General features: G+C 41.2%; 1 protein-coding gene across 2 annotated transcripts in view; it reads left to right on the forward strand.

The window, feature by feature from the left end:
- The window catches only part of LOC138599714 (chemokine-like protein TAFA-5), a 156,569-nt gene that overhangs the window by 65,730 nt on the left and 64,050 nt on the right, over window positions 1-26,789 (forward strand). For both annotated transcript variants that reach the window (XM_069671469.1, XM_069671470.1), the window contains exon 2: window positions 26,593-26,742. In XM_069671469.1, the coding sequence (XP_069527570.1) occupies window positions 26,593-26,742 (150 nt within the window). The remainder of the gene's footprint in view (window positions 1-26,592; window positions 26,743-26,789) is intronic.

A 26,789-nucleotide genomic window follows, 5' to 3' on the forward strand; every position in this document is an offset into this window, starting at 1 on the left:
CAAAATAAAACAATATATTTTCCTTTTTGGACACAGATTGACTTTATCATTCTTCAATGGAGTCTTGCATTGATCTGTGTTGAGTAACAAATCCCAGTCAAACATTATATCATTTGTTCCTAAATCCATTGTTATCTGGACTGTTGAACGTCCTGTGCTCCTGCAATGACTAGAAAAATGTCTTTTTCCACTGGTGTCAAAGGTGAAATACATTAATGATGCATCGCTCCAGCTGCCGGTCCGCATTTCAATCAGTCTCTGCCTCATTATATGAAAACCTAACGAGAAAATGTGTGTTTTCAAGTTGTATTTTTGATTTGTTTGGTCATTAATCTCTAGCTGTTTTACAGTTTTTTTTGTGTAATAAAATATTTAAATAGTTGCTTTAATTAATTCTCATTTAAGCTGCTGTTTACAGTGTGTAAGGATCCAGCCGCTTGAGTCGAGCTGGTCCGTTTACTCAACATCCTGAAAATAGCTCCATAATGGTGCTGCGCAAGTACATGTGTCTTGTAGTGTAGCCCTCTGGAACTGAGAGGAGATAGAGGAGAGGACACAGCGAGTGAGCGGAGAGGGTGTGTGTGTGTGTGTGTGTGTGTGTGTGTGTGTGTGTGTGTGTGTGTGTGTAATAACTCTGGTAGATGCAGATGTGGGGAAGCTGCGCCAGTGAAAGCCTCCGCAGGGGCCTGGATATGGTTGTGTAATGTCTGTGCGAGTTTGCAGGCAGGTGTTCTTCCATGCTTGGCTGTGTATGTGTGTGCCTATATGCAGTTGTGAGACCCCAGTCAATGTGTGCAATCCTTTTGTGTGTTTGTGTGTGTGTGTGTGAGGGAGGGAGAAAGCTTCAGAGGCTGCAACACAGGCAGTCAATAATTAGCACAGACAGCAGGGGAAGGACGATGAGAGAAAACAAGAGGGAAAACAAGACAAAAAAAATGAAAGAAAAATAAAAAATCATAAGAACGCGAATGTAGCTGAGTCCCCCACCCACCTACCCTCTGGTTACCGTGAAAATCCAGATAAGGATGTTTCCTCTCTTATTCTGCTAACAGGACGCTGCATTGGCTCTGACAGAGCCTGAATACCAATTACACTGCCCTGGCACCTCCTCCACTGGAGATAGAGACAGAAATAGGGGTTGTGGGAGCAAGACAGAGCGGCCGTGGGGAGCAGAGGGACAGAGGGGGAGATGAATGCAAGGACGGAGGGGGGACAGAGTGGATTCTCTATGAAATGACGACAAATGGGAGTGTACCGAGTGCTAACAGAACAGGGTGTCTTTTGAGAATGGGAGAGAGGAGACGGATAAAAGGAGGAAAACAGGGAGTATGTGAGAGTTTTGGGAGCAGTAAACAACTGCCACTTAACTCTATCAACACCCTGTCATTCTCTTAAGTGAGCAAGTCAGCAAAACAAGGTGCCGGCTAGCCTTCCTCGACTGACCGGCTCTTCCCTCGTGGCATCTTAAAATGACGGCTGACCATCGGTTGGTAATAATAGCGGAGGCCTGATGATAGCTCTGGTGTTGAAGCAGATGAATAATTTATCATTTATGCCGCGCCGCAGTGAGCGCATAGTCTCCTTTAAAGCACACTGACTGTCTGTGCTCCAGCTCCAGCCCCTGGTTTTATTACTAATGCACACACATGTGGACATACATATACCAAACATAATCATAAATGGGGAGCTTCCTCTACATACTTGAAACACTGGTAACTCTGCTTTCAGTCTTTCTTCTGCTTCCTCATTTCCTTCTCTTTTGTCAAGCAAAATGCTGTCACTGTCCTCAGCAGTGATTTTTTCCCCTGTTGGAGCCGAGTGTGTTGTGTTGTTAAGAATACAGGTTGGGATGAAAAAAAAAATAGACGTGGATGTGCTAAAGTCCTCTGAGAAGAGCTACAATGAAGGAGGCGCTGAACTCTTTAACTCCCTGAGCAGTACTTGCCGTGATGTACAATGCCTTTCTCTATCTCTCTTTCTTCTTCCTCTTCCTTCGCTCAATGGCAGCAGCAGTATTTGTTTTTTTTTCCCTTTATTACAGGAGTCAGTCGCCAGGCACTACCTTTGTGGCCAGCACAAAGACTTTGTTAGTTTTATAAAGCAGCAAGTCTGCAGAGCCATCAACTGCTGCCCATCTGGCTATTGTTGCTGCGTGTTTGCGGCACATAGTCCTCTGCTGCATTGGAAGTTATTGTCCTCCCTCATGTAATTGACTGTGTGTTCAGCACGCAGTATTTTGTCGAATGAAATTATGTATTTTTCTGCAGTAAGCAGGTTTACGCAGGGCTTCAGGTCGACTTGTGGGATTAAGTTGAGCAGTTTGTTCTGTTCAGCTAAATGATTTTTCCATCAGTCTGTGCTCAGAATTTTTATAGCAATAGTATAATGCTACCTTTCTACTTACGGTGCATACAGTTACAATTGCTTGTAAAATATTATAGCACAAACTTAAACCAGTCAGGATTCTTTCACAAGTACTTTGTTTCAGGATACATGTACTGAAAAAACAAACAAACTTATCTCTTAAACTGAAGGTCTTTTTTGGCTTCTAGTCAAAGTTCAGTTAAGACCTCTTAAGTCCAATACAGGTCGAAGTCGGAGCAGATTCAAAACCTGTTAAAACTAGACTTGAATTAAATTTGGACACTTTTTTTATGCAACATAACAACAAAAGTTATAAAACTAACTCTGCTTAAAATAATTTTGTTTCTGATACAATTAGGGGTGCACTATATTATTGGCACGTTCTCGGTATCTGCAGATTGTGGCTTGAAAATTACATATCAGCTTTGGCAGAAAGCATGAAGAAGGGTGCAGATGTCTGCACTAGAGCAGTTTTTGGCCACTACAATAAGAGTAGGCATGATACCAATTCCACTACAGGGGAAAATTGATGTTCTCTACAATTAGGTGTGAAAAAAGATGTGCTTTATATCGGTATCGAAATCGGCAATCGGCCAAAAATCCAATATTGTGCATCCCTAGATACGATCTAATAGATCGTGTTGTATGTGCATCTTAACCATAAAGGACAATGTTTAATTATAGCGCCTCTTTAGGACTTATTAACTGTAGATGTAAGTATTACCAAATAATAACTTTGTTCAGTCCTGAGCTTTTTCTGCAGGTACCAATTAAATGTGGTGCCCTGTATGTCGCCTGAGAGGCGAAAGTGAGGGCAAAGAAGTCCAGCAATATTTGCTGCATCACTTGCTCTTGCTTGTTAGGCTCATGCTTTGAGCACGACTGTTTCACTGGACAGAAGAAACAGTGGTTAGTGAGACTCGAGTGAGACCCCATCTCCAGCTCAAATTATGCCCTTCCTTCATTATGGAACGGGACTTTCTCGAGACAAGTCTGGGTCAAAACAACACAGAGACTAGACAAGTCTGTGATAATTGTAAAAAGGGCCCCCAAAAACAAGGCCCAGACTCAATCGTGCAACAGCCGTTTCTTGCACTTCTTCTAGCAGAAGTTATTCTGCATAGCTGCCATGTCTGATCAGCAGTCTTTAAAAAGATTGGGCCTTTTTGAAAGTCAATTTTTAATTTCTCTGACATTTTTGGTGGGGTCACATCCGCTGCTGCTAACAAGGTTGCATAAGCCAAGTAAAATAATTTCACAGTGACTCACATGCATGAGAAATTAAGTTTAGCGTTTCTTTTTTACCCAGTGAAGCTCAGAGTTTAATTAGTTCTGTCACATATTTTGAAGCGATTTTTATTGGGGCCCTATGGAGTATATCCAAATACATAACCTTAATATTTAGTATTGTAGAAGTGAATATTAAGGTAACAGCCTTTCTGTCAGTGCATTTAATATTTCCGCAAAATTCTCATGCTTAATTTAGCATTCTCTTTATTCGACGTGACCACCCTGTACTGTTGTAAGGCGTTGAATATGCTGCAGTAACAGCAGCACTTTCACTACCTAGGAAATTAGAACTGTACACAACAAAAACTACTCTTCAAAATGAAATTGTATCCCGGAGGTTCCAGCGAGGTGCCCATGCCAATCTTCAGCTCTTTCCTGCAGGGAATATTCCAAACTATTTCAATATTTTTTCTCTGTGTCTTCTTCTTCTTCTCCTCCCTGGCTTTTCCTGCACCTGAGGCACAATATTGTGATATCTCTGCAACCACGGGGTGGGCAGAAAGGTGTGTTATCACTGTTGACACAATTTAAGAGGCAACACACATGCACAAATGACACACACATACAGGTACTGCATTGCACAGATAAAAAAGATTGTGACACTCTCCTTCTCAGTGTACCTCAGGGGCAGAGGAGAGACAAACATGCACATGCAGTCACACCCTGAAAATGACAGATATTCCATTTTATATTATTCCCAGTGGAGGTTAAGCTCTGTTTGTTTTTGTCTTGTTAAAACTGACTGTATTTTATACAGTTTAAGACCAAATGAAGGAACACGTTTGTTCCTGTTTAGCCGTGCACATCCTGTTCTTCATACCAGTAGCCAGGTTATCTCCTCCTTTATCATTATTTTCTAAGCTAGCTCATAAATCTGTGTTGTGATAGCGCCTCTCCAGCATCCTAATGCATATTCATACTGCTGCTACCTAAATATTCATGAGCAAATGTCTGGCCAAACAGCTTTCCCCGGCAGAATAGTGAAATATAAGACACAGTTTGCCTTTTTATGTGCTTGTTTTCGCTGCTGTTTGTGGCAATGGGTGGGGAGCTTCGGAGGAGATGATGTATTTGCATGTCTCCAGGAGAATTATGGGCGCAGAACTTTCCCTCCAACTATGCAGACGACTTCGCCGAGGTAGTTCCTGCTTGATTTTTTCCTTTTTTTTTCTTCAAAAGTGTCCAGGGGCTGGTTGTTGAAGGTGAAAAATGAGCAGAGTAACAACTTTTGAAAGGTTTATTTTGCAGAGATGGTGCACATATATCACGGTTACAACAATAAATGACATATTACCATGCAAATTAGGGATGCATCGCTACCTCTTTTTTACAACTGGAACAGTGCAGTTAACTGAATGTATTTTATCAGATGAAATCGAGTGCCCCTCTGATACCTTTCTCAGTTTTTATTGAACATTTTTTCTTTCCGTGAGTCAAATCTTCCTTGGAGATCTAACCTCTTTTTATGCCTTGATACAGCACTCTCTATTTATGGGCAGTCCAGCTGCAAACGGCTCACTTTCACATCAAAAACTGTACAATCGAAAGTATCGTGAGTGTCGACCAATGACTGTATATAGATGGACGACGCGTCTCCATCTGCTCCCATTGTATGAAAGTGATGTCAAAATAGCCCCTGCGACAGTTACGTCATTTGGAGTCTAAGACTGGACAGTGGACATCGTGGGTGAAGCAGCCGTAGCCACTTCCGCTAACCACAACACACTTAACTTACGGGAAAAAAAGCAAGGATCCCACACGCTGGCGTGTTTAACTGCAGAACAGCTTCTTTGTGTAGGCCTGAGGTTAACATTCACATGTATGGAAACTTCAATGAGTGGTGATTGTTTTAGTTACGTTTCCTCTTGCGGATCCTCCTCTACTCAGCTAATCCAGAACAGACTGGCTGCAGGAGCCATATTGGTCAACAGAGCTGTCAATCATCCTTTTTACAGCTTCAAATAACTAATTAAAAATAAACTTGGATGTAAATCAGCATGATAAGAACTAACTATAATGATGGGAACCATGTTTGAGATAAAATGTATCTGCCGTGTATTTTGATTTTATAGTTTGACTCATGTCCCATCTGTTAACATGGAGGAGGTGGGCTTTATGACCTATACTGCAGCCAGTCAGCAGGGGGCGCTCAAAGTGTTTAGGCTTCACTTTTAGGGAGCTGTCGTGTCGTCCATCTTTTTATACAGTCTGTGGTCTCGACCCTGTCTGAGACCCTCTTCTCTGATTTTTGTGTAGAATGTAGAAATTAGACAAAGGAGAAAGTGTGCATATAAAAACAGGATAAAGTGTTTTTCTGTCATTTACTCACCGCAGTTATTCTCCGCATGAAAAACTTGATCGCAGATTGATGGTGGACGTGGGGAACGGAGGATGAGGAAAGCCAGGTTGTCATACACAGGAAGAGGTTGTCAGAATCCTGTCATTTTTTCATCACTTACAAGTGTTTGCTACAGTATTGTTGTGGAAATAAACCACAAAGTCAGTTATAATACCCGCACAGACATGTATACCTCGCTTAAAGCAATACCTCCCTCTCTAACTTTTATCTTCATGTACTTGTCATTAGGAGTAATGATCAGTACAAGGTATTAAGCTTGTCAGCACTCCCCGTGTAGCCAAGGGAGCTGACTCATATTGTTTCAGATTGGCCTTGGAGTGTTTTATTCCCTCAGATACCAAAAACTACACTAATAATCATCCTCTCCTTTATTTAACATCTCCTACTTCAGCTTTTCCTCTTTGTTACAGCAGAGGACAGTTATACTCTAGATATTGATAAATGAGCACCTTTTAGCAAACCTGATGATTCAAGCTTAGCTGAACAAAATGGCTGGGCTTATAAGATTGGGCTAACTGCTAAGTAACCCAATTATATATGCTGTGCAAAAAAGGCCTTGAGGGAATTCCACTATTAATGGCCTCTTCCTCAGTGATGCTTAATTCACCGTGAGTTTTCTATTTCTTGCTGTTGCGTTTATTTTCCGCCCGTTAAATAATATAATATGTAATATGTATTACTAAGTCATGTTATGATTCATTGAGTGTAATTACGTCAATGTAACACATTCTAAGAAAAACATTGCAACAGCATAAAGTCACAAATGAAGCCTTAACACAAGTGGATGAAGATTCAAACGGATGATTTCTGCATTGAAATCTGCATCACAGGCAGTTTCTATTTCACCATCCTCAGTGCAGTCTTTGTATATGATTGCAGGCTAATGATGCCACAGGAGGTATCTTACTGCAGCAGTGGTATCGTGTGATCCAACAAGATCCTGATTCCATTTCGATCATTTTAACAATCAAGTCATAGCCACCTCCCAGGAGATGGAGTCATATCCTGAGCTTTAAGTCTCCTCCACTTAAAAATGTGTTTTGCTCATTGTTACTCACATTGTTGTTTGGCATGTTTTTAAATCTGCTTTCGCACATGTGTATGTGAATTTGTATGTACACGCCAATGACTATAGATGAACAATGATTTGATGAACATTATTTGAAATGATAAACATCCTTAAAACGTTCTTTGAATATTAGCCAATGTAATGGGAACGTTCCCGGCTAGTTGGGTGGTCCCTTTATGTTTGTCAATGATCACACTGTCTTGAAATAACCTAGTTTATTAAGAATAAACACCAGGTGAACAGATTGTTCATAAGTGCTCTTTGCCTACATGACTGTGAACTACTGCTTGACTTTATAGTTTGACCTATGTCCTATTTGTTAAAATGAAGGAGGCGGGCTTTATGACCTATACTGCAGCCTTCACTTTCAGGGAGTTGTCATGACTTTCATCTTCATATACAGTCTATGGTGCATACAGGCAGGTCATTTTGTGACATCACATCTGGGTTGGAAACCATATTCGTAGATTTCTCTATTACAAGAGAGAGAGAAAGAGAGAGAGTAATAGAACTTTTTAGAGTTTTGGCTAATTTATTTTTAAGTTATTTTGAAGGAAATCTTATTTTGCATTTTTAATAGAAAAGCATGCAGCTCCAAACTCTGACATCTTTTATATTATTGTTTGTGAAAAAATGTATTAACCAAATACATGACAGTATTTTGTCTTCTTTAAACGTTACCAATCTTGATGGTCTTGTTTGCTTTGATGTTTTGTTTTATTGTAGCTGAGAGTGAGTAAATCTCCAGAGAGCAATCATTGCACAGCTTGGAGATCAGTAAATGTGCAGTAGCTGTTGCCAGGATGTAATGTGACCTTCCTTTGAAAAATCCCTCGACACACACTTTCACCACTAGGGCACATGGTGTAATTGTGTTGTTGCAACAGCAGAAATGCAGCTCCTCTTTATAATGAACACATGAATGTTGTGTGACGTTCCTCTACTTGCACTAATGAAGGAAAAAGCAGGTGAACAAGTCTTTCTCTCTCTCTTTTACATCTTTTGATCAGATGGCATTCCTGTGTATGAGTAACACACTTCCCAACAAGCCAAATTCTGTCGCAGTCACTGACACACATCTCCGAGGAAGCGTAGCATGTGAGTCTGTGTGTACATGAATGAAAGCCGCCCTTAACAATGGTCCGACATGAGATGAGCTGTGTGCTTCATGCTCTGCATAGTCGTCTCATTGTTAGTCAGTCAGCTGTCAGCAGCATTATTGCGATGATTAGGAAAAGGCCTTTTGTTCAGAGGAGAGAATCATCTCTATTCAGCTCATTTGGAGAGAGACGTAAGGACTGAGAAATCTCGCTGAATAAGTGAGGTCATGTCACAGAGCATAGTTATTTTTTTGCTGCTTTTCTGACTGTCTTTTGTCTTTCTCTCTCACTTTCTCTATCTCCTCTGGCGTTTCTCGATATCTCCCTCATTTCCTTCTGCTGCATTTTCCCCTCTAACTTGCCTGCTCTCTCTGTCCATCATTTTCTAATGCTCTTCCTCTCAGACGCAGTGACATACACACGCTGAAACACAAATTGCAAACTTTGAAGTCTCCATGAAGTGACAGCTCCATGCTGTCTCGCTAGCTGCCTGGCATTTAATGCAGATTTAACGTTTCTCATTGGTAACTGGTAGCGCTGCTGATCAGGCACAGCATAAAGCTTTTTGTCCTGCGACGATTTTCCAGCATGAAACACGAGGAATCTGACCCCGCCCTCAAGTGAAAGTGTTTCTACGCCTGTCAAGCTTTCCATTCTTGTGTGACATGCAATTTATCATAACAGTTGAATATTTAACACTTACAATTCTCTGTAACTTTCTCAACTATGTGTCCTTAATGTCAGGAGGAGGTAGACATAAGAAGGCTTCTAAATTCCAGGAAGTGATATTTGAGTAGCTGAAATGACTACATAAATACAAATGACTACTGTTGCTTTCTTAATCAGAGCTAGCTAGCTAATTCCGCTAACATTAGCTCTATGAAACATCGCTTTGGTCTTTTTTTCCAGCTTCGAGTTCCATTCCAATGCACATGGCATTTTTGTGATATTTCAGAGTCATTTTCTGATAATGTATCCAAGCGACACTGTTCGCCAAATATTTTTTAAGGGAATAACTTAAAATAGGCTCAAAGTTAAAGAAATTAAGCTGCAGCTGAATTGCATTGAGGACGTATGACTATGGTAAAAGCTGCAAGTCATACGTTACCCTCTAAGTGAGGAATGCAGGCAGGGAGCGACTGCAGAATGAGCACCAGAATCAACACCCGTAAAGTAGACAACTAGAATTCAATCAGGCACCTTCCAGTGAACAATGCCGGACCAGGACCAACTAAGGCTGTTTCTGCAGTTTGATTACTGGGTATACAGTTCCAAAGTGATTTACAGTGGCTCCAACCAGGACTCTGACTCTGGGGAAAACATAGTTGTGGCAGGTTCAGGAGTGGAGTGAAGCAGAAGAGGATTGAGAGTGAGGTCGGGCATTAGTCAGCACCGACCTACGAAGGCCAGGGCAATGGTCAGTCCTGCGGTGCCAGGAGCCGAATATAGAAAGAAGTCCACCTCTGTGCTGTAAAAATACCTAATTTATTTTAGAGAGCTTGCATACAAGAACGGCATTATGGTAGCCATTGGAATGGATGATGTCCAACTTTACACCCCCACTTTCTGTTTGGAAAATTTCTTAACCAAAAAGCAGGCTGGAGTGGGAGTTTTTTTAAACATGAATTTGCAAAAGGGTTCTTAAATATGCACAAGAGTGAAAGACTCGGCTACAGCTCCATTCACCGGGCAAAACATTTCCCCCAGGAGATCCATGTATATAGAAATAAAGAGCAGCATATTGAAGTGTAGAGACAGAAAGTGTGTATATAATGTATAAAAATAAAGAACAACAATATTTGGTTCCCAAGCTTGCATATTTCTTCATGTAAAAGTAGTATGTTTTAACATTCACCTTAAAGGAGAAGTTCTGTATTTTTAAACCTGGGCTCTATTATTACCAATTCTGGTGGAACAAAAACTTTTGAATTGTCTCTCTTCCATTTCTATGAGCTCTTCGTCCGTATACTCAAATAAATAGTGACGGCCATTGACTTCAAATGCCTCATCTTCATCGTCGAAATCAGGTAAATATTCAGCCATGGCTTTTGAAATATATTCTTGCTGGCAGTCCTCTACGTAAGCAAATCCTCTCTCCAACTAAAACTCATGCGGGATTACAGGGCGAGACTTCTCCTTGAGTCAGACTTCTGTTTCTGGTTACACAAAAAGGATTTTACTCTTTAAAAAAAGGATGATCTATGTAGGGATTTCTGTAATGTTGGCGGACACCTGGGGTGACAATCTGAGCCTGTCAGTGGCAAAAACAAGCACTTTTAGTGGACGTACTTTAATCGGGCACAATTGCCCCAGGGGATTATGTTGCAGCCATATCGCAGCTTTGGTGGAGGCCATCTACTGGACCGATTCCAAAAGTTTTAATTCCTGTGAGTCATTTCGACACCCAAATTTGTAAAAAATAGGGCCCAGGTTTAAAAATACTGAACTTCTCCTTTAAGGATTCAGATTAACCTATAGTACGTATTTTGCAAATCCCCTAAAATCCAGTACAAAGCCGTGCAGAGTTGCTCATTTATCTTTAACTCGGTATCCAGGGCAGTTTTCAAACTTCACATTGAACATGGTTTATATGAATGAAGCTGTTTTTTTTACTGTGACCTGTGACCCCACAAGCTTATTTTGGTATTCAGTGATGTGCCCCTTGGCTGTGGAAGAAATGCAAGCTTACTAGCAGTATGCTACGCATGTTGCAGCTTGTGTTAAAGGAGATAAAAGCACTTTGAAACTCATTACTTGCACTTTCACCCTTTTGCCCTGTTTTTGGTTGTGAATAGGGAAAGAAAAAAACATCCACATGCAGAGTAAAACTCAACTGCTTTGCGCTTTGTTACACGCTGTATTCAAAGCGTTTCAAAATAGTTGTCCCTCTTAAAATTTTATGCTGCAATCCGATTCAGCCTCAGATTCATTGCTTATCAATGCAGTCCCGCTGCTGGAACGCTTCGCCCGGAAAGCAGCCAAAAGCCGAGACCCATCAGTGAGAGTGGAGGTTCTGATGGGTCGCGTCTCTCTCTTTTCATCTCCTGTATCCTGAGTTGTGCTTACAGCCTCTTTTTCCCTCTGGGACACAGAAATATTAACTTTCAACCTGCTGTTGCTGCCAACTTTCTGCAACTAACGGCACACTGTGTCCATCACAGGGACTGGTTTGGACGTGATTCTGGCAGCTTTTCCAGTTGCTCCTTCTGTTTTGTTTTAGTTTTTTTCAGTTGGATGAGCCATCAAATAGTCCAGTTTAAACCTGCAACATTGAACTCCGACTACGCAGATATTGTCTGTTTTTTGTTAAAAAAATGGGGGAATCACTCTACCACATGGTGAATGCATTATACTGTAGACCTCTTAAACTGCAGTTATAGTGCAGTGATAAATTAAAGAGGTGCTTGCATCCACATTGGCTGCAGGAGCTGTTTTCTTCCTTGTGGGCAAGAAGTACGGGGTTGCCTCTTTATATATTGACTATGTGCCTTTAAATAATTAAACGTTAAAGAACTGTTATCCTCTCCCTGTGCTTGCTTGGGTCAACATCTTCATCGAATTTTCACATACAGCCTTATGCACACTGACAAGGCAGTGGGAGGGAAATTGTTGTTGATGCCACTGATGTGTATTTTCGGAGCACTTTTTCCAAGACTTGTTGCACCAGTTTGTCCATACCTTGACAAGTGCCCGCACTCCCTGTTCACCATGCGTACCGTGCACTGACTTATTTTTCATGAAACCTGAACCTGTTATTCCATTTTGGAAATTCACTTTGTCAGCTGTCATTTCAAGTAAAAACATTCAGATAGAGCCCTCGCACCACAATGAATCAGGTTCAACAGCTAATGGGATTTGCCAACTTCTGCATACAAGCCAGCAAAAATAAAGAGCTACCTGTATGTCAGCAGAAATAAAATAGAGGAGAGGGAAGCTGCAGATAAAAAAAAAGATGTCTTATCTTCTCTACTCACTCTAAAATACACGGACAGAAGCGATAAAAATGCAAAAAAGGCTTTTTACAGCAGTTTTTTCCCCACTTTTAGGATCCTCGTTATGAGAGACATAAATACCCTGACAGCAATATTTAAAAAAAGAACACTGATTAGTATGATTGTAACACATTTCTCTTACCTTCCTCACACTAACCTAAACTTATAAAGCAGAACCTGCCAGCAGGGTGACTCCAAGAGTAATTTTAAAAGGCGTAGAAAATGATTAAATTTAAGGAGCGTGGATATGGCAATAAGACGATCAAAAATCCTATAAAGAGGCGCTTTATTGCTAAAGATAACTGTAACTACAAGACAACTGACACCATACCACTGTTTTTATTATTTGCAGTCTGCAATGTTCCCCTTCGGCTGATAAAATAAAATGAATAACACTCCAAAATTGGCATTGACATGTGCTTCAGCTGCATAATGTCTTAAAGGAAAACCGTATCATTGCAAGGCTAAATGGCAGTTTTATGACTGTTTTTCCATTTAAGGTGTGGTCAGTTAGGTCTAATTTTATTTTGTAAGTACAAATGGAAACATAAAACACCAAAAAGCAGATGCAGAGGAGACAGAGGCAGTTGGTAACAGACAGAGAGACGGGGGACACACACTCCGACAGAACGACAGATCAGAAGACAGATAGGAGCAGGAGAGGCTGGCAGACGGAGTGATGTGTATGTATGTGTGTCTTTATGCCCCAGCTGAGCCTTGGCAGAGCAGCAGCACAGAGGCCAAGTTAAATGGGGAGGGGAGATTAAAGGCAGTGCCGGGGCCCGCAGCCTCTGTATTCAATCACCGCTCTCGCCCACACCTCAGCCTGCATGCTGATCAAGCTGCAGTGAAAGGAGCCTTGCACCCTGCCACTCCCATACACAAGTGCACAGGCTTCATGCTTGTGCTGTAATGATATCAGATCTCAGATTAATAGCAGCATCTTAACATAACCTTTATAGCAGTGAATATTCATCTTTAACATTGTGTATAGTAATCATAGCATTTCAATGCTAATTTGAAACATATATTGATTCAATTGCAAAAGTACCAACTTATGTTGAATGTATGGTGGTCTATCAGGATTTCCAGTTGTCCTTCGGTGAATGCTTCGGGCGTAAAATATTTATTTATAACTCAATGTATCATTGCAACTTGTTGATTGTTGTAGCACTACTAAACGTTGATGTCTGCTGTCAAAGAAGGTTGAAGGTTTCCCTTCAATTCAACAGATTGCTTCTCAGGAAATTCTTTGCTAAAGATTTATTGCCATAAATGATCATTTTAAAAAACAGCCTTTTACATGTATGTTCAGTTTTATTTCAAGATGGGTAGTCTGACCATCTCTCTTATACTGATCCGAGTACATACAGCCACTCTGACATGTTATTTTGGAGGAACTGGAGCATGGCTTATTGACATTAAACTGCAACGTCAGGGCGATCTTCTGCGCTCCATGCTTCACCTGCTTCTCGGAAACCAGCCCTACTGTTCTGATCTGGGTTGTTTGTTGATGAATCTGCATGGTTTGTATCTACAGTGTTTACACTCAGATTTGCTCATTAAATCTTTAAGTGCAAACTGACATTTAAGCATGAAATGGAAACGATTAACAGTTAATGCAGTTAAATTACTGCGTTAATAGCAATTTTTGTTTTGTACTTTTGTGGCAAGTCATTTTATTTAGAGTCCTTTATTGTACATAAATATTACATATATGTGGAAAAAATGCATTGTAAAAGTTAAGTTACCCAACATGTATTTGTACCTCCATCCATCCATAATCTAGACCGCTGATCCTGTTCAGGGTGGCTGGAGCCAATCCAAGCCGTCATTGTGCAAGAGGGGCGGGGTACACCCTGGACTGATCGCCAGTCAATCACAGGGCTGACACACAGAGACAGACAACCTTTCACACTCACACCTACGGGCAAATCGGAGTCGCCAATTAACCTAACGAGCATGTCTTTGACCATGAGAGGAAGCTGGACTACCCAGAGGGAACCCACGCATGAGCAGGAAGAACAAACAAACACCACACTTTGTCCAAACCGGTATTCGAAAAACACAAATGGAATCATTGCATATGCATTTTATTTAGTCATTTTTAAAAGGGAAGAATGTTTGCATTAAAAATAGATTGCAGATTCAAAAGCATACATTTATCTCGCTTTATCATCTAAATGAGAAAATACCTAATCCTTTCTTGAAGTTGTTCAATTTTATTTTCACAACCCACAATCTCTGCCAGAGAAGATGCGAGCAGCCCAGCCTGACCAATCGCAGTTATCTTGGTCTCCATGTCTGTAGACCTTATAGCCCCAAGCTGCGGTTACATTTTTAAACAGTTGCACCTCAGCTCTGGTCACCCCTCCAGCGGAGCTGCAGAGCCTCTGTGACACCCCGATACAGAAACATGAGTCCATTACTCCTCTGTGCTGGACTGTGACTTATGAGGTTAGCTGTTTCCTTCTAGCCATCACTAGCTCTGCGCTCTTCTTCACGTCATGTTTGAAAATATGTCAGTCTTCTGAACAGAATCCAAACCATCCTTTCAACAAAGGGTGAACCATTTTGAGCAGGGGATAAAGAGTTTCCTTCCTAAATAAAAAATGCTTTGTTCAACTGATATTTGCTGGATAGGAGCTGGAAAAGGTTGTAAATTGCGAATGCCCAGCCCCCTGCTGAGCTCCTCTTTGTGAGTGTGTTTGTGTGTATGTATGCGTGTGTGTCAGTCAGAGGATAAGTGAAAGGTGAAGAGAGAGCAGGAAAGAACATTTTTAGAGAAAATGGTGCAAAAACACAAAGAAAGCAAGTCTTAAAAGTAAAATGCCAACTGCAGTTAAGCTAGCTGTCGCCTACACATGCATGAAAGAATCCCTGCACACAACTGCACAAAGAAATGTACACACATCTTCACACACACACACACACACACACACACACACACACTTGCAGATGCTTTATTATAGATTTTCACAGATTGTAGCTCAGCCAGCCCTGATCAGGAGAGCCTAACACGCTCTGACATACCTTCCTTCTGTCCCCCAAGGGTGCAGAGGAATTATTGGACTTTCACACATTCACCCAAGGGTCTTTAGTCTATGAAATCAAAGCAACATTTAAGGGACTTCACCTTATCATCATTGCCCTGTTGTGATGTGCTCTCCTGGGATGGAAAAAGATGCTTAATTGCAGTAGTGAAGTGGCACCAGTATTCATGTGTGTATGTACATACGCTTTCCAGTGTTACCAAGGGTTACCGGGGTCATTTGTTCTCTTTTTTCTTCCGCCGTTTTAATTGATGATCATTCATTGTTTCACGCCAACACCCCGTTATTAAGCAGAGTTCATTATTCTAAAACACTAACGCTGGGGAAAAGAGGGCGTCTCTCGGGAAAGCACCATTCTTTATGTACTTTACACAAGGTCACAGTAGGAAAAAGGGGGCCCTTGCTTCATTATGAAAACCCTATTAAGCTACACGGGGACTCAGTTGAATTTATTTTAATCATAGGCTAAGTCAATGCCACAAAAAAAAAACATGCATTAGGTTGATAAGAATTTGTCTGAGAGCCTTTGTATTCTAAATGCAGCTGAATGTCATCAGTGACCTCAGAACAAGGGGTGTTGTTATCCCATCTGGGCTGCTGTTGATGAATCATTAGATTAATCCATTGTTTCCTATTTATCAGTGAATTGTTTAGAGTAGAGCAGTAAAAGAGGTCCATTGAAATTTTCAAATAGCAATAGAAAATCCCAAAGATTTAAAATATTGTAAAAGAAAAAAAAAGGAAACTTGAACAGGAAACAGGAAAAAAACTTGCATTTTAAACCACCAAACGTTTAATTTCTTGATAATTGATAGGCTAGTGTGAACAACACAAAACATTTTTGGTCTATTCATTGCGCCTCTATACCTCCATCTAATGCTATGTAATGCAGAAAGATAAAAATGCTGCTCCTGCTTCGAGCTAAATGCTAGTTTGAGCATGCTAACATTGCTTGGTTTGACAATGCTAATGCATGTTAGCATAGGGTGACCATACTTTCAAACCTCCAAACAGGGACACTTTGTTTTTACCGCAAACCCACCTGTATGAGCTCATCGTACAACTGGATTTTTCATCAGTGCACCTTTCAACACCATGGAAAGTGCCATTTATTACCAGATCGGTAATCTCTGTTTACCAATTCCACATAGTAATGTAGAATCTGTGGGCAGGGACATGGCTTTTAGTGACAGCAAGCGTTCTGGTTTCTATTTGTAGTACGCTTGTAGTCCGGGCACTATTCACGAATCAGCATGCTGCTGGGTATGCAGGAAAAACAGTCTGTTAGGAGAGCAAAAGCAGGCGGATTCCATCAGCGGCCATCTGACAACGACTTACCTTCTTATTCATCTCTATAAACAGACATTTGCATGCTAACCGCTAACAATCCATTGTAGATCTAAAATTCAACTTGAGATAAATGCCCTTGATGCGGTGTCACTAAAGCTGTTCAGCGTTCAAATTTCACGACTTTTCTCAAATGCATCAGAAATGATCGATCCAACCTCCGTTCAACAAACAAACAAAAGTAGTTTTCATCTCCTCTTGAGGACAGACCTGACATAGCTAAATTTTTACATTTACTAATCGGCATCATGATGAAAAACTCTGGTTGGTAGTTGGACATTAACCAAAGTATTGACCACATTAAAACAGGAGCTCTGTTTTATCCTCTTTGCTTGACGGGAGCAGAGAATTATTTTCATTAAACGTGTAGGAGGCAGAAGAAGTTTAGTTGTAGCTCTGGTTGCATGGCAACATTCACTCCATGTGTGTGTGTGTGTTCTTAAATATGACACAGGGGGAGACCAAAGTGTATCTTATAGTAGTATTTGACATTATATTGTGCATTTGTTTGCATGTTTATGTTATAGTGTGTAAATGTGTTAGTGAATGCGTGTGACTGCCGCTTGAAAAAAACTCACTTTTTTGAGTGGCTCCACAAAGCAAGCGAAATGCACAGACAAGCTTTCTTCACCCAAAATAGATCGGCCAGACCGCAGCTCTCTCTTTTTCTTTCTCGCTCTTCCTCGGCAAGATGAGAGAGTGCTCTCAATGAGGATTGTCTCCAGAATTTTCTGTGACTCATGGCAGCATAGACAGGGTATTAATAATTTCAAGGCTAGCTTTATGATGAGTTTTTGGTCACTTTATCAATGTTGGAGGGGAAAATGAACATCTACTGTAGGCCGAGGCAGTTTGACGGGACTTTGAATTCTTCTAACAGCATTCGACTGCACAATACAATAGGGTGGAACTTTATCTGTAGCCTTTTTCCTTTCATTTATTCAGTCCAGCATCGTTATGGCAGCAGAGTTTGTCAAAGAGTAAAGTTTGAGACGTCTGCAGCCCAAAAGTAGTTTTGTGTAGTTTTGTGTTTTGATAGTTTGACATTTAGAGAATGGTTAATTTAGAGGATCAAAATCAATAGCAACTGGTTAGCTTAGCTTAAAGACTGGAAACTGGTTGACTAAGCTAGCATGGCTTCTTTCAAAAGTAACAAAGTCTGCTTCCCACCACCTCCAAATCCCACTAATTAAAACAATATATGTCATTTGTCTGATGTTTTTTCCCCCCCTAGGAGCCAGGCGTGCTTAGTTTCCTAGTTTCCAGTCTCTATGCAACTACAATCTTCTGTGGCTGGCTCCAGCTTCAAATTGACAGATACCACAGGGGCAATCTTCATATCTAACTCAGCAATAATGAGAATAAGCACATTTCCCAAAATGCCAAACATACCCTTCCAAACTAGATATGGATGTTGCAGGAAAAATGTGGCCCTCCTGGCACTCTGTATAAATCATTCCACCACTGTGCTCCCTGATTCATCAATTTCATCCTGATCAGAATTTATTCAAATCATTTCTTTCATATTTCAACATTGCGCTGAACTGGAACAGCGTTTTAGAAGCTGTAAAAAATCAAGGACATACTATATTCTCTTCAAGTTCTGTCACTGATCGCCAAGGTCCAGACTCTAGATGAACTAAATTTTGAGTAAAAGGCTGGATTCAATGTTCATGGACCTTTTTCTCCTCCTGCTCAAGTGCAGGTTTTTTTGGAGCTTTCATTCAGACACTACATCATCCGACCGCTCCTTTACCTAAAGCTGTAATTCCTTTTGCCTTGCTGTCCTTTTCGTTACACCACCGCTGTTCAGTTGGCACTTCCAGCTTCTGATTAGGCTTGTTAAAAGGATTCATTTAAAAACTAGCCCGTCAAGCCTCAGGGTAGAGGGATCACATCAAGGTTCTACTAATGCAGCGTTGGGATCCAAAATGGGATTTGAGACTCGCAGTCTTGGCACCGGACTCTCCTCCCTCATTCGGAACAGCTGTACTGTGCTGGAGTGATATAGCATTTTAGTCTGGCAATGTCTGCCATGTACACACAGACACACATACACTCATCTCCTGCAGCAGTGCAGATGTGATGCTAGTTTCTTTTTACATTAAGCTGCCATTTAATGTTTCTGGGTTAAATGTAGAATATGTGCTGAACATTTTTTTTTTTTTGTTAGCGAAGCTTTAGCCATTACATGCATCGTTTTTGTGCTTAGAAACAAGCATGTCCATGCGTTGGCGTTTTTATTTTATTTTGCATCACAGCCAAACAAACACACATACACAAGCTATTCTCTTCCTTCGAGGCACGATGACAACATCGTTTGCTTAATACACAAATCAATATGTTATATTTCAGCATTTAACGTTCCCTCTCCGTGCACTGCATATTTTTTAGCCCTGCTAGTGAGATCACATTGCTCTCAGGCACTTGGTTGGCTCAAACTACATTAGTCTGACTGAATTTAAGAACCAGAATGGCCACAGCTAGTGGTTAGCATGGTCTTTAAACTCTTATCTTACAAAATTGCCTGCCCTCAGTCCACTCTCAAATCTTACAGTAATTAAGATTTGATAAAAGCAATGTTTGTAATGTTTTCATCAACTTTCCTCAACAGAGCTCAGAAGTCTTATCAGAGGCGGGAGTTCAAACATGTCATGCCCAGGCTGTGATGGGTCTCAAGTGATGTATCCTGTCCCTTTCCTGACTCTGTACATGTGTGATTGTGGGTTGAAGGGCAGCACAGCACCAGCAACTTTTTCTGCAGTCATTACTATTCACTGTAGTCTGCTCATGTCCTGTTTGGTAGCCAATCCAAACCAGACAGTGATGGATGTGCACAGAACACACTGGATTAATGCAGAGTAGAACTGGATCAGCAGCTCCTGAGGCATGTTAAACTCCCTGAACTGGCACAGGATTTACATCCTCTACTGGACCGTCTTGATGAGGAAGTCTTTGTCGGACACCAACTTTAAATCCTTGGAGATTTTGGATCCCAAATACAGACTTGTCACTTGTCAGATGAAGCCACTTCGCATTGTGTTGTCTGCAAACTTCAGGAGTTTAACAGATGAGTCTCCTGAGATGCAATCGTTGGTGTAGAGAGAGAAAAGCAGAGGGGAGGGCACACGTCCCTGGGGGATGCCACTGCTGATTGTCGTTGTGTTGGATTTGATGTCCCTAAGGCTCACCTGCTGCCTTCTGTTTGTGATCCTCCCACAGGTAGGACAGCTGGCACTGTGGGCTGGTTGAGTTTGGTGTTTAGGATGATGGTGTTAAACATTGAGCTGAGTTCCCCAAACAGGATTCTCGTGTAGGTCCATGGGGAGTTGAGTTGTTGCAGGATGTAGTGTAGACCCATGGTGACCCACTGATCTGTTTGCTTATCAGGCAGTCTGGAGGTCATCTACCAGGGGTCCTTTGTTGTCCATCAAGTGGGTCAGCAAAAGTATTTCAAAGGGAATGGGGATGACTGTAGAGAATTAGAAAAAGAAGGGAACTTCCAACAGCTCAGGAGATCTTTTGAAAGTAATTTTGAAGATGGGTTACACCGAGTAAGCATGGACTTTCAGGAAGCAGGGTGATGGTGTTGTAGTGGGTAAGGGGTGTGAATGTGGGCTTATCAACCTTACAGTAATTCCCTTTTATGTTGTCAGCCAGTTGGTGATTCTCCACACTGTTGAGGGATGGTTTCTTCCTTGGGAAGTCGGCTATAAAGATTCTTAAGACTACTCTTGGCTACTCTGATCTCTGATTCGTTCCCCACTTGTGTAGGTCTCCTCCTTGGCTGGACAAAGCTGCCTGGATTGTGTCTTAAACCAGGCTTTATGTTGTTGTATGTGCAGAGGGTTTAAGTTGGCACACACATTTCCACTGAAAAACTGATTTTACATGTCACAATGGCAGATAGTTCGTTGATGTCTATGGCTTACCAGTTGAATCTGCAATACAACTTCCTGTTTATAGGCTACCAGTGGGAATGACTACAAGATGTCAGTTGTAAACCATCTACATGGCGTGCATTACCATCAGCTGATATTTCATTGCTATCTTTGATCAAGACCTCATCTGCCTTATACATAATGCCAAGAGTATTACTGTAAACATGAGGGCTAATTCAGAGCTCATCCTGTTGGACTGAATGTTTGTATTTTCAGTGAATTTCATGGCTGGATGCTTTTTTGACTCGAACTGTGAAGGACACTCCAAAAAACTTTTGAAATAGCTGTTTCCTGTGCAGCACAGTATGCAATCCCAGCATGACTCCAGCACACAGCAGATTTTCAAAAGACAAAAAATAAAGAACAAAAAAAAGAGTACTTACCCCTCCTACTGAGCCTAAAACCACACATTTCATATGGATCTAAGTATTTGATTCAGCACATTGCGACTAAGAAGCAGCTTTTGGTTGAATTGAGATCTCTTGAGCACCAAAAACAAGAATAATTCTAAAACATTAATGAAAAAGAAATTCTTGGAAACCCATGCTCTCAGACATCTTGGCAAAATATAAAAGGAATAGAGGAGAGAAAGACCATGTCTCCCTGCTTTGCAGCTGTACTGGACATTTGTCAAATAGCTACGTATGGCAGAGCAATTGTAATGCTGAGGAGCGAGAGGAGAAATAATAAAGCATAGGAGCATGTCAATAACATTAGGTTGTATTAAGCCTGTCGCTTTGCCACATGAATCCATCTTCTGCCACAGTCAGAGCTTTCATTTCACTCTAGGGTGGCCACACATACATTTTAATCAGCCATTTGGCTGGCCAAGCTGACAACTGCTCGACAACAGAAGCTGATAAGGGTGATGATAAATCATAACACTACTGGTACAAGCTTTGGGTTTGTTTCTGCGGACACTTGCCAGTTTTAGATTTTTCCCACTATTCATGAGGCTATTCCAGGAAACAGGATTACTGTTTCCTCTCTTCACAGTCCAATTTATTCACAGGATGACTGCATGGAGATTGGACTACATCTTGCATATTTGCGTATAAAAAAACTGTACATGAAGATTTCATGCAATTTTAATTCCAAGCCAAAATACAGAAGTTATTTTTTGGAGCAAATGTTTAGTCTACTTCTTCTTGGTGGATAGTGCCTTGTTGGAGCTGTGAATGCTGTAATATTTACTAACCTTTTCTGCAAGTCCCTCCAGGCCAACAAAGAGGAATACTTCCTTGTGTTGGGGAGGTTTAGTTCAGTTTGTTTGTTGTTGCTTTGTTTGTTTAGTGTTGCGTTGTTCAAGAGTGGCAATGTACGTGGTATCCCTGGTATCTCGCTCTGGAGGCTCAGCCACGGGGATGCTTTGAGCAATTTGTTTTAGAAAAGAAGTAATGGAGTCGACTTCAGCTCTACTGGGGGACTGAGACCAACTTGTCCTGAAGTTCTCTTGCAGAATATTTGGTAAGACTGCAAAAGACCTTGCAGCTGAAACTAACATTCAAAACTCTTATATTCTTAAGCAATTCTCTACAGGCTGATGTTTAAGATCTTGAAGATGAATTTTGAAATTCACAAAAATGTGTTCACCTTGTTTGGGAAACATGAATTTAGAGTCAAACTAAATACACTTTTTTCATGGGGTAGAACAGTGATACACTTTTTAAAGCCAGCTAGCATCAGGGATTGAAAATCTGTTGGTTGGCTGAATGATTTGTCAGTCAGTCCACCACGTTGGTCCTGAATAAATTTCCTCAACAATTATTGCATGCGTTGCCAAGAAATACAAACAACGATCAGGTCCTACTCCTACTAACATCCTTACTCAAGCAATGAAATGTCCTCTAGCACTTTTTGGTTTATTCGTTGAAGTAGCTCTACATCAAGTGGGTGGTATGGCATCAGATATTCATGACTCCTAACAACCCTGGCTTTTCTTCAGCCACCACCCAGGTGTGTCTCATGATGAGACTTGAATTCAAACTCATAATTTTGGTGCAGACACTCAGACAAGTATATCTACGGATGTATTGTTGTATAAGTTGAAATGCTGATTAATTTTTCATCTTGCAGTATCATCTGTTCAACTTTTTAACTGTCCATCGCTTTAGTTTATCATCATTTACCTGCAAAATTCAAATTCCCAACAGCATCAGCTGTACTTTCTTTTGTGCTAAATATCAAATGTAAAGTTGCAAATGACAGATACTTAACATCAGAATATTAGCATTGTCATTGTGACAGGTTAGCATTCAGGTCAAGCAACCCTGTGCCTAAGTTCCTTCTTGTAGAGCTGCTATCATAGCTGTAGACTTTTAATTAAATGATCATTTAACCAAAACGATAGCTCATTTTAGCACAAATCATGCTAGCTCAAGAACAAATTGACCATGCTGCACTCACTTTCAGCTTTATCTTCATCATTTTATTCAACATTTTTGCCATTAACAATATATTAAACAACAACAACAATTTTGTTTTTAACACTGGAGTTCCAACATTTTTAAGCTTCAGTTAAAACAAACAACAGGAAACCAAACAGTTAAAACAATGAAAAAAGTCGACATCAGAGATTAAAAGCAGTTCTAAAAAGGTGGGTCTTGATCAGCGATTTGAATGAGGTCAGGTCGGTGCAGTCTTGGATGTGGTAGAGAGTTCCAGAGGGGGAGAAAGCTCTATTGCCCCAGGTTCTGTGCTTTGTTCTGATATTAATGTTAACAACAGAAGTAGTTGTACTCATAGTACTCATAGTTGGTCTGGAATTCATACACTTGCAGAATCCAGCCCTCTGCATGGACTTACAGTATACTGCCAGCGCATATGTTGCAGCTGAAATATTTAATGAGGCAGAGAACAATTATTTTATTCTCATACTGTCTTCTATACAGCTGTATAGAAGACAATATACAAGACAAAGCAAGACAACAACATGAAAATGAAATTAATTCAGTTCCCTGGCAGCTACAGCTGTGACAGCAAAACCAAGGCCCCTGTTTGATGAAATGTAGGCAATTAATGAGCTCCATCGACTCAGGAAGGAACAACAGAGAATTGCGACGTCAAATCAGCCGAAGTGTTTGAGCTCGTTGACTTCACACATGGTACCTCAGTGCCACAGCGATTACATAAGACATCTAAACAGTCTTTTCGCCATCTTGCAATGGAAGAGTTCCAAAAGAGAAGGGACTGACAAAGAGAGAAAGCAGGAAGAAGACAGCAATGAGATGATCTGTAGAGATTGTGGGTGGGGTAGGATGCAGGAAGTAAATGCACACACATACGCACATGAACAGAATGCATATACACACACAGGAGCTTACATGACAAGTCATTATTTGGCATCATCCAGAGAAGACAGAAGAGTTACGAGAGAGAGAAGGGAGCTAAGTGAAAAGGCATGAAGGAGAAAAGAGCAAGAAATGTAAATGAGGAAAGGAGGACAGAGGAAGAGGAGGAAGGCAGTGGAAGGGTGGTGAAGATGTGTGTGTGGGGGGTTAGTCTTGATCTCTAGAGTGCGAAAGATATAACAGAGTGGATTTTGTTGGCATGCATTTTCGAGCAAAGGCATCAAGTGTCAAGACATCTTTTGCATCTCACTTCTCCTGTCTTCTTAAGGAGTTGTATTTATAGATACACACATATAGCACTAATAAAGGGCTACTGGCTTTAAAGTAGTCACATAAGGTAGAGCTAGATATGGTAAATGGTTAATGGATTCTACTTATATAGCGCTTTTTTAGTCTTCCGACTGCTCAAAGTGCTTTTACACTACATGTCACATTCAACCTTTCACACTCACATTTACACACTGATGGCAAAGGCCTAAGTGCCAAACTCCGATCAGATCTATGCCCATTCATAACCGATGGCTATGCCTTCAGGAGCAATTCCAGGTTCAGTGTCTTGCCCAAGGACACTTTGACATGTGACTGTAGCAGTCAAAACCCAGTGGATTACCAGGATATTCATTGCCAGGGACCTGCCTTACTTAGGCTCTTGAAGAGCTGATGTTTTGTAAATGTAGTTTTCAATTGCCACTGATATGAATGGTTGGGTTTGGGGAGAATGAGGAGTTCTAATATGCATCTTCTTATAGTAGCAAAAAGTAAGAAAAGTGGAGTGGATTAGAGGCATGAATAAGAGAGACACTATAGTTTGGTTGTAAGTTCAAGTTCAAGTTTACTTGTTATTAAAATGATTCATATACTTTTGAATAAGTTTAATTCATCTCAATGCCAGTAGTATTACACAAGAGAGAAAACACCAAGATAGTAATATTAAAGTGCAAAGGTCCAAAGTAGAAAAAGAAAACAGTCTTTATTTGCTGGACGTTTTATTTTCTGAATTGAAAGATTCATTGGAAGAAAGATTGGATTACCTTTTAAATCTCTTGGGTATGAATAGCTGTAGTTCGACATTAGGCCAACGATAGCTTATTTTACTAAGCAGCCTGTTGTTACCACATGGTAAAGAGGGGCTTGACATTCCTTTTAAATAGCTACATTGTAAATACACGTAGACATCTTCCTCGTCTGTAGCCATGGCCACCACAGGTAACCAGTGTGTGGATGAATCTTGATAGATCCCCATTACCCCGGGTGTGACCCCTCGCAGCTCAGTTCATTAAGCCAGCCACCCAAGTGTTTGGAACTCAAGTCCAGATTTAATCACAACTTCCATCCTCTTGCCAATCACAATTAGATCCTGATAAGCCTCTCCAGGATGGCACCCGGGGGCCTCCACACACAGACAAAGGTTAATTTGCGAGCAGCAAGGGCCTGGCTACAAGGCCAAAGGTCACCTGATTGAATACATGGAGGATGTGTGTGTGTGTGTGTGTGTGTGTGTGTGTGTGTGTGTGTGTGTAAGACGGGGGTTGGGGGGCTTGGCAGCAATTACAAAGTTCATCAGTATTCATGCATTTCATTTGTGGCTAATGGGTACATTACCTTCAAAGAGGTGTGCTGAAAGGATGTGGACCTTAATGGGAAGCAGCTTGTGGGTAGTCTTTAGGTAGATGAATTTGAAAAGTAATTCCTTGACCTTTGTCTTTAAAGTCTGCTCACACATGCAGCTACATCTGTGAGCTGCACAGTACCACCGAAGTGCTGCTGGCTTTTGAGCATTTTCTCTGGAACTGCTCAGCGTTCATGACCTCGGGTCCGTCAAACCTTGAAGTCAAAATGAGCAGGATTTGTTGATTGTTGGCCCCCCCTCTCAGACTCATTAAGAGGGAGAACAGCAGTGATCGAGTGAGGCAGAGAGAGAATGAAGAGAGGGAATGTTGTAAGCAAGAAGGAAGCAGTAAATCAGATAAATAAAACATTACTTTCGGGTTGTTCCAAGGTGGTTACATTCAGAAGTCTGTGCAACCCTGCCTTGGCAGATTTTGGGTGAATTCGGCCAATGCCAGGCCTCACCCTGTTCGATGTGGCCTCTCTGAAGAAGCAACAAAAAAAAGGACACAGCAATGCAACCTGCAAACTCAGTCTCATGTCCTGACCTGTGAGCTGCTATCGGCCTAGGGCTACACACCATGGCCCAAAGGGTGAAGCTCAAAACCATCCTTAACGCAAAATATGAAAACAGTTACAGGGGGCTTATGGAAGCAAACTTGTCGCTAGCTTTAACTGACAATATATAGTCAGTTTGTGATCTTTGTGGTGCTACTGTATGCTTCATTTTAACAACTCACAGATAAGCATTTCAATGGTTTTATCTTGAAATTTAAGTCAACTGACTCATAAGAAACCTGGAAAATTTGAGGTAAATTAAGTGTAATAATCCGGTACATGCCACTTGTAACCACACAGCAGCTCCAGCTAAATATATAAATAAATACATGCCCAAAAAACACTGCACCTGTGTCTGTGGTTCCACTGCCTTGATTAAAATGTTTGGTAATGTTTGTGCGGTGCCCTGCCAATTGAACTACAAAGGATTGTGAAAAATAACAGAGCTACACCACCGTTCATGTGACAGAAATTTAACAGAAGTGACAGACTTGTTTATTTTGCCCTGCTTATGATTTCATCTCCCTGACATCGCGTTCTGTGGTGCAATGTCATTTCCAGGCCAACTGGCAGCGGGGACATGTGAGATTGTGACGCTGGACAGGGACAGCAGCCAACCACGGCGGACCATCGCCAGGCAGACGGCCCGCTGCGCCTGTAAGAAGGGCCAGATCGCTGGAACTACAAGAGCCAGACCTGCCTGTGTGGACGGTAAGAGGAGGGGCAGGGAGATCCCCGCTTTGCTTGCTTTCTTTAAG

The sequence above is a fragment of the Semicossyphus pulcher genome, unplaced genomic scaffold, assembly GCF_022749685.1.
Source record: "Semicossyphus pulcher isolate SPU_LCO1_2020_fin unplaced genomic scaffold, fSemPul1.0.p SCAF_20, whole genome shotgun sequence".
Classification (NCBI taxonomy): Eukaryota; Metazoa; Chordata; class Actinopteri; order Labriformes; family Labridae; genus Semicossyphus; species Semicossyphus pulcher.